Source organism: Rattus norvegicus, chromosome 8 (genome assembly GCF_036323735.1).
Source record: "Rattus norvegicus strain BN/NHsdMcwi chromosome 8, GRCr8, whole genome shotgun sequence".
NCBI lineage: Eukaryota > Metazoa > Chordata > Mammalia > Rodentia > Muridae > Rattus > Rattus norvegicus.
Window position 1 is genome coordinate 68310440 of NC_086026.1, and position 14107 is coordinate 68324546.

The 14107-nt window shown below is 43.2% G+C and overlaps 1 protein-coding gene across 14 annotated transcripts in view; it reads right to left on the reverse strand.

Annotated features, from left to right (window-relative positions):
• The window catches only part of Neo1 (neogenin 1), a 152448-nt gene extending 140729 nt beyond the window's left edge, over positions 1 to 11719 (reverse strand). For 13 of the 14 annotated variants that reach the window (XM_039082421.2, XM_063266212.1, XM_063266211.1 and 10 more), the window contains exon 1: positions 11220 to 11719. In XM_039082421.2, the coding sequence (XP_038938349.1) occupies positions 11220 to 11382 (163 nt within the window). In that variant the 5' untranslated portion in view covers positions 11383 to 11719. The remainder of the gene's footprint in view (positions 1 to 11219) is intronic. The other variant, NM_001419532.1, reaches the window with a different exon arrangement.
• Positions 11720 to 14107: the final 2388 nt, after the last annotated feature.

Genomic DNA, 14107 nt, shown 5'->3' on the forward strand with positions numbered 1-14107 from the left:
CAATTCTGCAATAGTTACAAACACACTGTACTGACTGAAATTCTTATGCCCCGCCCCTCTGTATTAGTTCATTTAGTCTCTCGATACTGAATAGCTGAAGCTGGATGACATATAAAGGAAAGTTTATTTAGCTAACAGTAAGTGCTGACTACAGCAAAAAATCCCTCTACTACATCTCATCATGATGGGTGGCAATACTAAGAACTCTAAAGAGGAGACCTCATTTTCCCTTATAACAAACATAAATACAGCATTACCATTAAACTCAAAAAAGAGGGGGAGGAAAATGTGAGAAAACAAAACAAAACAAAACCAGACAATTCTCAGAAGTAATATCAATCATCAATTAAAACCTGAGAAGGTGCTAATTCTATTAGTAAATGCAAAATCAAGGGTTGGGGAGATAGTTGGGTAAAGCCCTTGCTGTGCAAGAATGCTGGTCAGAGTTTAAATCCTCAAAACCAACAGAAAGCCAGGAGGTGTAGAAATGAACACCGTCATCCCAGTGCTCCTAAGGCAAGATGGGAAACAAGAAACAGAAGAACCTCGAAAAGCTTTGCAGGCCATCCTGCCTGGCAGGCATAGCTGCAAACCACAAAAGCCAGAAAAGTAAGACCAACACCTTAAGGCTGTTCTCCGACATCCACATGAGCACCACAGCACACGTGCAGCAGCATTCACATACATCATACAAAATAAACAGATACATAGAGACAGTTCTGTTTTCATCTGTCAAGTTGGTAAAAATTATGAAGCCTGGACATGAATCATTTATGGGCAAGGGTGTGGAGAAGCAGACACTCCCATTTGTTGCTAAGAATCATCTTTTAGGCAAATGATTTGCAAACAGCTACCAAAAAATAATACATAGATACATAGACATATAATCAAAGATGATTTTAATATAAATGTCCTATCTTACAGTGCCATAATTATGTGACACACACAAACATACACATTTATAAAAAGTAGGCTCATTATATCATCTGTTAACAATCAAAAATTGGGGGGCATCAGAAGACAACTGGTTAAATAGACTATATCAACAATGCCATATGGCCATCAAACAACTATGATACAATGCACTCATGTAGAAAGAGGTCCTAAAACAAGTTGATAAATGATATGTACATCACAATCCAACTTGCCATTTTGTTATAAATGTATTGCTTAAGTATTTAATTATACATATACAATGTAAAATCTGTACTATTAAAAGTTATTACCTCTGAGAACAGGTCTGGAGTATGATTTCACGTTTTATTTTATACATTTATTCAAATTTTATAATTAAAAAAATTTAGAGTGAAATCAACAGTTAGTTTTACCCAAAAATTAAAACTACAATTAGCAATCGGGTTTAGCAATGTTGTCCATAAATGCCATAGGCAGAAGAATAAGGACCAGCAGAGCAAAAACTAGAACCTCACCACCTCTCCTATGGTCAAGAACATCCCAAGACAGTCCTGCCCACTTCTGGTCAGCTTTGGATTTGGAACTAGATTATCCTGTTTGTTAAAAGTGCTTATAATAAAGGTGTGACCAAGAGAGAACTCCGGGACTGAGAAACTTGCTTGCTGCATAGGCTTCAAAACTCCCTCATTCTTCTTCCTCGGTATTATTTTTAAAACTCTGCTCAGGAACCCTCAGTAAGTTTTTACCAACTGCTGTCAACTAATAATCAGCCCTCGAAAAACAAAACAAACCAACAGAGCAATCTGTCTCCAGATTTATAGAAGGTTCAGGCTGCACCCAACCTGCAAAGCCACCAGCACGCGCGCGCGCACACACACACACACACACACACACACACACACACACACACACACACACACAGTGATACATAATCCAAAAGACACTGTAGTATTTGAATTCCAGGTGACTTTATTATGAGATCCTCATGTCTGCACATGTTTCAGGAATCACTCTGAAGAAACAAAAAATAATTCACTCTTGAGAGTTCCTGTTCACTGGCTTCCTAAACTAGGACTACTCTAAAAATCCAGACCCAGAATTTTGAGGGAAAGCGGCACTGTACTTGATCAGCACTGACACGATGACTCCAGAATGTTTTCCACCTGTAGCAGTGTGTTTGCTCCAGATCACGTTACCCCATTAGCTGTCTTATCTCAGTCGTTAGACCAAGGCTTCCAGAGGACAGAGAACACATCCATTTCATCTTAACTATCTATCTCCAAAGCATATGGCTCAAAGATATGTGTTTGCAATGAGTCAAAATTATTTAGCTCTGGAAGAACTGTTTGACTGAAAAACTAAAAATTCTTGCTGACCTAGGTGGTAGTGGTTTAATCCCAGCACTTGGGAGGCAGAGGCAGGCAGATCTCTAAGTAGTCTACACAGTGAGTTCCAGCTCAGCCATAAAATCATTTAAGGGTTACTTCTAATGATATTTTAAAGAAGAAAAGTCAAAACTTACAACCTTATATGAAGACTACCCAGATGCTAACTCCTTAAGGATGAATTATTCAAACACTGATTTCATTACAACAAAACCTGTAAAGTAGACATGATAGTTCATGTATGTCCATAATTCCAGCACTCGGGAGATCACAAGTTTAAGGCCAGTCTAGGCTAAATAAAGATACCCTGTCTCAAAAACTAAAATATAAAACTACATCTTTAGAAAAGGCAGCAAAAACTGCTCATTCAAGCAATATTATTTCTGGTAAGCTGTAACTTAAAATGCTTCACTACTTAACACTGAATTTCTGTTTCATGAACTCAGCCCTGAAGCTATTTTTACACATATAAAATGAAATCACACACAATCATTTAAAAGCAATGAGAAGATTTTCCCAATCATACCTTACTTTAGACCAGGAAAAGATATACAATTAAAGTAAGTCTTAGAGAATGACAAATGGTAAATTGTCACATCAAAACCAGAAACCACCAGTTTTCAAATACAAAAACTACATAAAAGTCATCTAGCTAAGATGAAGCCACTGCTCAATTTTATACTGTAGACGAAGAGTAGAAGTACACAGTAGACGGACTCTTAGATTATCTATTAACCCGCTCCACCCTAACAGACTAACCTGGCGTCCTAACCAACAAAGACTATCGTATCTGCAATTAAAATTTTAAAAATTTAGTATGAAATATTCACACTTAGAGGTAAAAACATCCTAGAAAGTTGTAAATGCTTAAGTTGATGGTTTTTGTTGTTTTGTTTGTATGTGGCCTTCACTATATCCCAGCAGTGGGATGTTCAAGTGCTTACAGTGAATGGAACTGTGACTTAATTTCTTTTCCTGATTCCATAATAAAATACCCTGATGAAACAACTGATTGGAGAAAGGATTTATTTTGGCTCACAGTTCAAAAGTACAGTCCATCATGGCAGAGAATTCAAGTGGTTTAAGATTTTGGTGCAGCTGATCACATAACATTAAGGATCAGGAAGAGAGAATGCATCATGGTGCTCAGTTCCCCTTTTCTACTATACAGACCAGGATCCCAGCCAAGGAATGGTGCCAGCCACGATAACATTAACAATCTTAAACTCTGACCCTACAGACATAGAAAAACTATCTGCTTATTGATGACCCACAATGAATGTGGGAATTCAAAGTTATAGAAGGGAAAGACTCCATGCAGAAAAACATTTAACACACAGCTCTGTCACAGCAAATCAGTAAGAATAGATTCACTATTCTAACAGGAGAATGCATAGCTGGTATACAAAGCAGAGAAGACAGCAAATGCCTGAATTTGAATGCCAACTTTTGCAGATGGTAGCTCTTAAAATTTAAGACTTGGTTTTCTTATCTGTAAAATGGAGAAATGCCCAGTTGTTAGTATAATTTTAAAAGTGACAACTTTCCTATATCCAGCCTAGCTCCCAATTAAATGAAACAGAGACTATAAGATTCATTTAATCAATCTTTATGGCACAATAGCTGAGCAGTTACTAATCTATTCTATTCCTCTAAGCTAATCTGGCTACCTCCCAGCCAAAATCCCCAAGATAATACTTGTATTTTAGTAATGATCTTGCTCTCTCTGCTCCAGATGTGTTCTCATGGTGTCTCTCCAACCCTTTCCTCATGGCAAATCTCTCCTCCTCCTCCTCCTCCTCCTCCTCCTCCTCCTCCTCCTCCTCCTCCTCCTCCTCCTCCTCCTCCTCTTCCTCCTCCTCCTCCTCCTCTTCTTCCTCTTCCTTCTCCTCCTCCTCCTCTTCTTCCTCTTCCTCCTCTTCCTCCTCCTCCTCCTTCTCCTCCTCCTCCTCTTCCTCCTCCTCCTCCTTCTCCTCCTCCTCCTCTTCTTCCTCTTCCTCCTCTTCTTCCTCTTCCTCCTCTTCCTCCTCCTCCTCCTTCTCCTCCTCCTCCTCCTCCTTCTCCTCCTCCTCCTCCTTCTCCTCCTCTTCCTCCTCTTCCTCCTTTTCCTCCTCCTCTTCTTCCTCCTCCTCTTCCTCCTCTTCCTCCTTTTCCTCCTCCTCTTCTTCCTCCTCTTCCTCCTTTTCCTCCTCCTCTTCTTCCTCCTCCTCTTCCTCCTTTTCCTCCTCCTCTTCTTCCTCCTCCTCTTCCTCCTCTTCCTCCTTTTCCTCCTCCTCCTCCTCTTCCTCCTTTTCCTCCTCTTCCTCCTTCTCCTCCTCCTCCTCTTCCTCCTCTTCCTCCTCCTCCTCTTCCTCTTCTTCTTCTTCCTCTTCTTCTTCCTCCTCCTCCTCTTCCTCCTCTTCCTCCTCCTCCTCTTCCTCCTCTTCCTCCTCCTCCTCTTCTTCTTCTTCCTCTTCCTCCTCCTCTTCTTCTTCTTCCTCCTCTTCCTCCTCCTCCTCCTCCTCTTCTTCTTCTTCCTCCTCTTCCTCCTCCTCCTCTTCCTCCTCTTCCTCTTCTTCCTCTTCCTCCTCCTCCTCCTCTTCCTCCTCTTCCTCCTCTTCTTCCTCTTCTCCCTCTTCTTCCTCTTCTTTCTATTCTCTCCCCCCACACCCCTTGGCTGACTGGGATCTGAGGCCCAGCACTATTGTCCTCTGCTCAGTCACTCCATGATCAGCTTTTATTGACAAATCAGGGAATAAATGGGGAACAATATTTACACAACATGGAGACTCTTAGAATAAAAGCATTACAATGACACGTCCAATTGCAACCAGACATAGAAATCAGCAGAGGCAGAGAAACCAGCACTTAACTAAGACAAGGATAAACTTTACATGGTGTACAATAACATTACTCTTACACTCAATACAAAATGGAGATAGAAGAGACTGGTACACTTCCTCAAACACTTGGGACTGTTCTATAAATAATACTTTTATTGGCCACTCTAAGAATTATACTCATTTTCCAAAATATAGACATCTCAAATAACAGTTATGAGAAAACCTGTATGCACTGGTACGATTTATCTAATTGTAAGATTAAAAAACACCTGTTGAAAACAATCAACTGTGTAATTCTGCTTATGTGTAAAAAAGAAAACTATATACACGTATAGGAAAGAAAATACTTAAAATTGCTACTCATGGGTTAAAAATGAGATTACTAAAACATAATTCTACACAGTTAACTGCAAACTACCATGTATTTTTAAAATAAGTTTTAAAATAAAATGATTTAAAGATAATGTTGCAAAAAAAAGAAACACATTATATTTAGGGAAACATTTAAAGTTATACACAGTTCCCAGTCATGATATAAAAGAATGAAGCACACAGTAGACAGCAACCACACAGCAACCATTTGAGTCTAGTTTTCCTGGTCTCATAAACAAATGTTTTCAATGAAAATACTCTTTCTTGTAAATTAATCGCAAATTTGGCCTCCATTTTACAATCATATTTCACTTGATGGTGTTCCCAATTAAATCTAACTCACCTCACCAGCTCTCTGACTGATACAACACCCCTAGGCAGTGCCTCTGCTGGTCTCCTGGTATGGGTGCACTGAGGTATTGTATCCATACTCACCGACGGCATAGAAATCACTTATCAAAGTACCTGGGGGAAAAGACTATTACACAGAGCCTTCATAAAAGAGATGTATTGATGTAACCCTCAATAAGTTTCTTGATGTAGAGAAAATATAAAAGGCAAAACAATAATCAACTGAGACAAATGAAAAACTATGCTTTCAAATAATAAACTTGAGGGGAGGGTAGAAAGATGGCTCTGCTGTTAAGAACATGTATTGCTCTTCTGTAGGACCCAATTTGATTCCCAGCACCTACACTGAACAGCTTACAACTGCCTATTAGTCTAGTTCCAGGGGATCCAATGAATTCTTCTGTCCTCTACAGACAACCAAACATACTTTCCCTCCCCCCTCCCTCCCTTTCTCCTTCCCTACCCCTTTTCCCCTGCCACCCCTCATACACACACACACACACACACACACACACACACACACACACACACAAATAAAATATTAAAAAGTAACAACTAAATCACACTTATATTTCTAAAGCTAAACGAGAAAATTAAAACTATTCTACACAAATATAATGAAGTTTAAAAGCAACTTTACATCTCTTTTTCCTGGCAATCCAGTTAGGTAGGAAAGGTACTGTTCTTGCCTGCCTGTGGCTCCCAATTTATAGATATATGTATAGTTGTAGAACCATGAGTCATACTCCCAATTCCTTGCCTTCACATGAAAGTCCTTTCTTCATCCCACATGCTGTTTTAATTTTCAGACAATTTGCTAAGGAGCACATATCTGATCTCTCATGTGCATTCACCCCAAAAATATATGACCTCTTTTATATACAACTCAAGAAAAGGCAATTAGCCTTCCACAAATGACAAAGCCGATAAATATTAAGACGGCAGGGTATCTAAGAGAATGATCCAGTTCATAAGGGTCAGAAAATCTGTGAAGAATGGCTGAAGAGAGATGGGGAGAGAATGGAACAACTGTCACACACGCATATCCTACACAAGAATCTGTCACCAAATACACAAAGGAATCATGCTATTCTCAGCAGTTCAAAAGCTCCACAAACATTTACTGATTATCTAGTGTCCTAGCTGTTTCTAGTACTGTGACACGCACCATGGTCAAAAGCAACTTGGGAGAAAGAATTAATTTCATCTTACAATTTCCAGGTCATAATCTATCACTTAGGGAAGTCAGAGCATGAACTCAAAACAGGAACCTAGAATCAGGAACGGAAGTAGAGAGTATGGAGGCATGCTGCTTACTGGCTTGCTCCTCATGGCTTGCTCAGACAGCTTTCTTATATCAGAAAATGCCACCACTATCCCACCCCCGTTTGTCTACAGGCCAATCTAATGGAATCATTTTTCTCAACTGAGGTTTTGTCTTTCCAGATGACTCTGGTTTACGTCAAGTTAACAACAGACTTACCAACACAACTAGTCTAACCAAGGCTTTGGATAGCACAGATATAAAGGTAAGTAAGTCGAATACCAATCCTCAAGAGATTAAGACTATCAAAGGTGACAAGAAAATACGTAATATAAAATGAAAAGTATTTTAAAAGCTACAGGAACAAGGAGAATGACAACCATTAACTCTCTGGGGGAGAAGCCAATAGAAAAGTTTCCGATAAGATAGGAGTTAAAGAACAGGGAAAAAAGAACAGCATGTGCAGAAGCCTGCAGGCGGAAAGCTCTGCAATTAATCTGGAGTGGGAGAACAAAGGGTACACGGAAGAGTGGCGAGGGGAGACTAATTTAAACTGGGATTGGTGGGGAGTGTTAGAGAGCACAGGATCTCACAATCTCTATCCCAAGGACTTTTAGAACAAGAAACTATGGAATATTTATTGATATGACATTTTAAAGTGGGAGCTCCACCCTTAGAAACATATTTTGGAAAGATTACTCCAGTAGGAAGACACATTTAGAGGAGAATAGGTTGAGGCAAAGAGGTTTATTGTGGTGTGGCTATTGCTAGCTCAGGTAAGGATAAAGATGAAAAGGTACAGACAGAAGAAATCCCTAGGAGGTAAAGATGAAACAGAATCTACATCTTAATTCAGGAGAGCATGTGGACAATGACAGCTACGGCAGGTGATACAAGACAAATCCAGGCAATCATTCTAACAATATTAGAGACCTGGCCAAGGACTGGTTCACTGCCATTGAGAAAAAGGGATGGAGGAAGAGGAGGAAAGAGGGGCAAATGTGAGTCTGCCTTTGGACTTGCGTCAATGAAGCTTTGAAGTGGTGAGAGAGGAGGACGAGGAGAGTCAAAAGACAGGAGAGAATGAGACAAACATTGGAAATCAGTATTTAAGTGACTAAAGGAAACGTGAAAAACGGAAGAAAAAACCATGGGGAAAGCAAACACTAAGTCAGAGATGCATGTTGATGCTGATAAATAAAGACAAGGGAAGAGCTGAAACTTAAGAGTGGGAGACTGAATATTACTCTAAATGTGAAGCAAGGTTTTCTAACAGACATTATTACAAACAGGAAGAGACCACCTTATGAGGCAATGTGCCGAATCAAGTAAATGCCTGTCAGAATGTGTGGGGTCCTCTCTGAAGAATGTCAACTGAGAGCATTTGCAATTCACAGGGTGCTCAGTCAATTCATCTCCCCCAAGGATTGCAACAAAGCTTTTCAGTGACTAGCCCTCCCTTCCTAAAGCCTGACTGTGTGCTTATTCATTTCCCATCCTTCACCACTGCTAACCACCTTCTACCATAATCTTGTCTGCTTTTTTCTCTTCTTCCATGGGTCCAAATGTCTATCCTAAGAGGGTGAAACACTCATTTATTCCATGGTTTCACACATCTATTTTCCTCTTACTACTTACTGAATATCATCCCTCTCCTACCATGTCTATCATTCTTCCAAAATAAGCAAACAAATAAAATACTAACCAATGGTATCTGATTTACAGACAGCCCTGAGCCAAGACTGCTTACTCAGCTCTCCATCCCCTGATCTCTCCCACAGCTCAGGACAGAACACAGTAGCCCCTGTTCACTGCAGTGATTTTTTTTTTTTTTTTTTTTGGTAAAGAGACAGAGGGGTTAACAGAAAATATTTGGGAACCAAAATAAAAAAGGCCTATGAGGGAGAATCAGATCTGTGCTCTAGACTCTACTCCACTACTAACTGTGAGCCTTCTAACCTCTACCCATTACCATCTCAGATCTGAGAAAGCCTGGCACTGGCTAAGTAAATCACTCCAGCACACACTTTCTCAAAACCTACTCTCCTTTGCTTATCACAATCACTTAACTATGTAATTTGCAGTAGAGTAGCTATTGTCCCTACCTACACACTGGACTGCCAACTCCATACAGGCAGAAAGCAAATGTCTCCCATCTCAACACTGCAAAATAAAAACCCACTGACTGAATCATGTTAAAATAAATGTTAAGATCCCTTTCTAAGAGACTGCTTACATGGCCTCCAAGCCTGAGGAACTGAGTTCATTCCCCAGGACCCACATGCTGGAAAGAGAATTGACTTCTCCAAAGATTCCTTCTGACCATCACACAGCATGCCATGGCACAGGCACAAACACAGATGCACGGTAGATAGGTAGGTAGATAGATAGATAGATAGATAGATAGATAGATAGATAGATAGATAAGATGTAAAACAAATTTCTAAATTCTAGTATGTTTTGCTTTTTTTTACTTTAAAAAGTCACTGGCAAAACTTTAAACACAAACTCCAGCTATGATCTCAAATACACACATAATCAGATGTACATAAATTTACATAAGAAATTAAGAGGGGCTGGGGATTTAGCTCAGTGGTAGAGCGCTTGCCTAGGAAGCGCAAGGCCCTGGGTTCGGTCCCCAGCTCCGAAAAAAAGAACCAAAAAAAAAAAAAAAAAGGAAATTAAGAAAAAAAGAGGAACTTGTTTCCCAAAATCTTTACATTTCTCTTGCTCATTCCCACGAGAAGAAACTATTCAGGTACTTACTCAAAGGTATGAAAACTGTGCCCAAAACTTTGTACAAGATAAATGTGCAAACGCATATCCAACATCAACGATCCTTACTTAACATCAGCACTGTCGTTTAGCAGTTTAGATAATATATACCGGTGTAGGTTTAAAACTGTACTTTAACACTGGCAAGTTGAGAGCACTACACACAAGATGCAAAATTCCAAACTTTATCAGCAAATCACGTTGCAGTGTGATTTTAATGATTTCATAATAATCAGAGGAAAACAAGTTTTTGGTTTAGCAATTACAAGCTGCCATTGCGTCTGATCAGGTGACCTTCCTGTGTGTAAAACTTTAAATCTTGTCAAAGTGAGTGAAAGTTTTGTCAAGTTGTATGGCACACCACCTTAGGTAAACAAGGTTAGCAAAGCACAGGTCAATTTGCTCTTCAAATGCTGAGTGAGTCTTACTCCTCAACTATCAGAGCTTGGCGATGTGTCAATTGGCACCCTTAAATAAGAATGCAGGTGATTCCAGGAATGCATGAAACACACACACACACACACACACACACACACAAAGATGCTGAAAATATATGTGTGTATATATTGCCACTTAGAGAAAATTGGTCAAATATTTAAAAATCCAATGACTTAAATTTTTCAGAAGTTGAGCGTGGCTTACATTGAAATATAGTTAAATCCCTGGTAAAGAGGCACTACTTCACAGAATCACTTGGAGCCGCTCTCCAAAGCGTCCGCATGGCTAAGTCAACACCACTGATCTGATCATGAGGGGGCTAGTATGCCCCTTAGCACCCCCTCTCCCGAAGACTCAGGCTCCAATCACTGAACGAAGAGTCCCTTGAGATCCCACAGCGCTTCCCTGGACTTCAGAAGCTGGGCAACCCATGTCCGAGGGGGATGGGGGTGAGGAGAATGAATTCAAGCCCCCTCCTCCATCCCTTCCTGAAAATTAATGAATTGGCCCCACGATTGTTTATCTAATGAGGTGTGTAGTGGCCTCTACTGGTGCTTGTGTGAGCACAAGAATGTCCCACTCTTACAAGTGGGATGAGCCTGGGGGAGGGGAAAGAGGCGAGGGGTGAACCTGCCTCCCGGTACAAAGCGCAGAACTGGACCCCAGAGCTCCGGGCCCGACCCCGGAGGCGCCCCTCCCCCGGTAGAACCCCCTCCTGCCCGCTCCGCTTTCAGCCACGCGAGACCCTTTTTCTCTCCAGCAATGGGAGCCGAGGCGGAGAAGTTCCTGCACGTTCCCCTCTGGATCCTAAACAACAACAAAAAACCCACCGCAGCGGCCGCAGGAGCCGGTGCCGCGCCCCAGCCCCCACGGCGTCCCGGGCCCGGCCCCGCTTACCTGCGGACTGCGGCGGGGAGCCGTTCTTCGCGGCCGCGGCGCCGGACGCCGGGCGCCCGAGCAGCAGCAGCAGCGGCAGCAACAGCAGCAGCGGCCGTGGCGGGCAGCAGCGCCGGGAGGAGGAGGTGCTGAGGAGTCGCCCGGCTTCACGCTCCGCCGCCATCTCTACCCCACGAGCGGCGGCGGCGGCGGCGGCGGCGGCGGCGGCGACAGCGCCGCGGAGCGCTCGCGCCCTTCCCTCAGCGCGCTTCAGCCGGTCCCTGCGCCGCAGGCTCGGCTCCAGCCCGGCCCGGCCCGGCCCGCGAGGCCCCCTCGCGCGCCCAGGGGGAAAGACTGCGGGCGCCTCCCTCCTGCAGCGGGGCGGGGAGGAGAGCAGAGAAGGAGAGTCAGTACATTCCGGGCGAGAGCTGGGGGGTGGCTCGGTCTCTCCAGGTTCCAGGCGCCGCCACCCGCCGCCGACTCGGGCTCCTCACGGTAGAGCGAGGGGGGCGGAGACCGAGGGGTGGGGGGCGGGCGCCGGAGCGCGCCGTGCCGCGCAAGCTCACAGCCGCGCACGCGCGCCTCCCCTCCCCGCGAGCACCCTCTTCGCGCCCCGCGGCCTGCCGGGCTCCAATCCCGGCGGTCGCTTCGCGGGCAGCCGCGGCGGTGGAGCCGAGCTGGCGCAGGGGCAGGCAGCGGGCCGACTCCCCTCCCCCCTTGCTCTCCCGAACCGGGCACGGGCGCTGGGCGCGCGCGCCGGGCGCTGCTGCTGCTGCTGGCGTCAGGGAAACCCCGGAGAAGCGATCCGCCTCCTTGCCTCCCGCCTCCCGCTCCTAACCCGAGGGAGAGATTTCCCCTCACCTCCTCCGACGGCTTCAAAGGGTACGGAGACCTGAGGCAGAGTCGCTCGGACGCCTGAGCTGCTCACGGAGGCCGCGAGCCTGCTCGCACCTCTCTGCCCCGGGCCTCTATATAGGGCCTCAGAGGAAACCGAATGGCCTCCGGGAGGAAACCTGGGTTCGCAGAGGGTCGGCGCACGGATTTATGTGCTCGCCAAAAACAATAGAGGGCCGCCCGGCTCTTGCTGGGGACCTGGCGCGGTTCCCGTGGGAGGGGGCCGACCGCACTGCGCCGACCTCTGGTTTCCTCTCGGGCGGTACCCGGCCCGCCTGGACTGTGGTGTCCCGCGTCCCCACCGTGACACTCGGCCCCGACTCAGACAAAGGTGCGGGGAGTCCACTCCATCGCGTGCCCAGGCCAAGATCCAACCCCGAGACTCCGTCTCCCCTGGGCTAATTCTCTGCAGTCACTGTAGCCTTTTACCTAGGCCCTGGACGGTCACTTTGCAATTTTGTACCTGGGATTCAAAGTGTCTCTCGACAGAAAACCGGAGCACGCGGGAACTGGTTTTTCAACCGCCTGGTACTACTGAGGATCGAGCTACCCAAAGTTAGGAGAAAACAGTCTGTAGTCTGCTGGCGAGAGTGCCCACACTGTTCTACGCTGATTCTTCAATTAGTCCTGTTGGGTTGTTGATACGTATGAGTTGAATTTGTATTTGCCCTTCAATAGTCAAAATCCAAGGCGTGTTTGTATCTAGCAAAAAAAAAAAAAAAAAAAAAAAAAAAAAGACTTATTTCTTTCTCTAACACACACACCATGCCTTCTCTAGTCACTTCCCATTTTACTTTATTATTTTATCCCAAAGTTCCAAAATAAACAATCTAAGGCATGGATTGACTAAAGGAATGAAGATCTCAGAAACCTCATTAAAACGGTGAAATTAGGAGCCCTCCCTTCCCCTGGCTCTTTGAAACAATTGGTTTAAAAGAGCAAACACTTGCCTATTGTTTTCCACCAGGGAAACCATTTAAATATCTTGTTTTGGTTAGAGTTATTAACCAGAAAAAAATATTTCCTAAATACCCCTGATGACCTGTTAAATTAGAAATAGATTACCTCCCAATTACTTCACAAGTATTTGCTTAATTAACCTTTAATAATCACATCGTTATTCAGTTTTCTGAGATAATTGATGAGAGGAGCTCTTTGGAAACTATAAATTGCCTTGCAAATGTTAATTTTGGGCTATCTAAGACAGAGGGACTTTTTCATTATATTAAAATTATGTATAATGTGACTTCCAAAATGAAGCTTACATTTATCTCCAATCTTGAAAAGAAATAGGAGTTATAGCTAATAAACTAGCACGCTGATTTTCATGTATGACTTCTGTGAACTATCTCATTAATTTATCAGCCTACTGTGTATATTGAGTTTATATTAAAAAGTTTAAAGCACTTCCTGTAAAATAGAATGACTAAATCATATATTTCTGGCTTGTGATTAAATCGAAATTTTCATAAAAGCCACTCTATAATAAACCACTAATAGATGAGCTGGAGACTAAAAAAAAAGGTACAGATTCTAAATCAACTGGTGAGCCAGACTATAAAGTAACCCAGGCTCATCCTTCAGGCCCTTTACTTCATTTCAACGCTAATGTCATCGTTGACAGTGCTTCCACAGAATCATCATTCTGAGTCATTAACCTGCCCTTTGTTTAGTGAGACATCTGAGAAAAGGGTCTTCACCTCTATAACAAAATTTTCAACAAATACCTAAGTCTACATCTATGCTTCTTAGCAAAATAGTGTTATGGAAGTCTAAGCTATAAATCTATAAAGAGATATAAAGCTGTTGCTGAAATTAACATTTTTTTTCTTTTTGGCAAAGTTAGAAAACGAGGCCCACTTTCAAGGAACAGTGCACAAAGAAACTGTGGAGCAAAGAAAACAGAGTTGCCATTGTATGGGAGTATAAGTTACCAAAGTGCAGGCCAAAAATAACCAGACCAAATATTCTTGCGAAATGTATTCTAAGTATGTTTTGATATAAAAATTAAATGA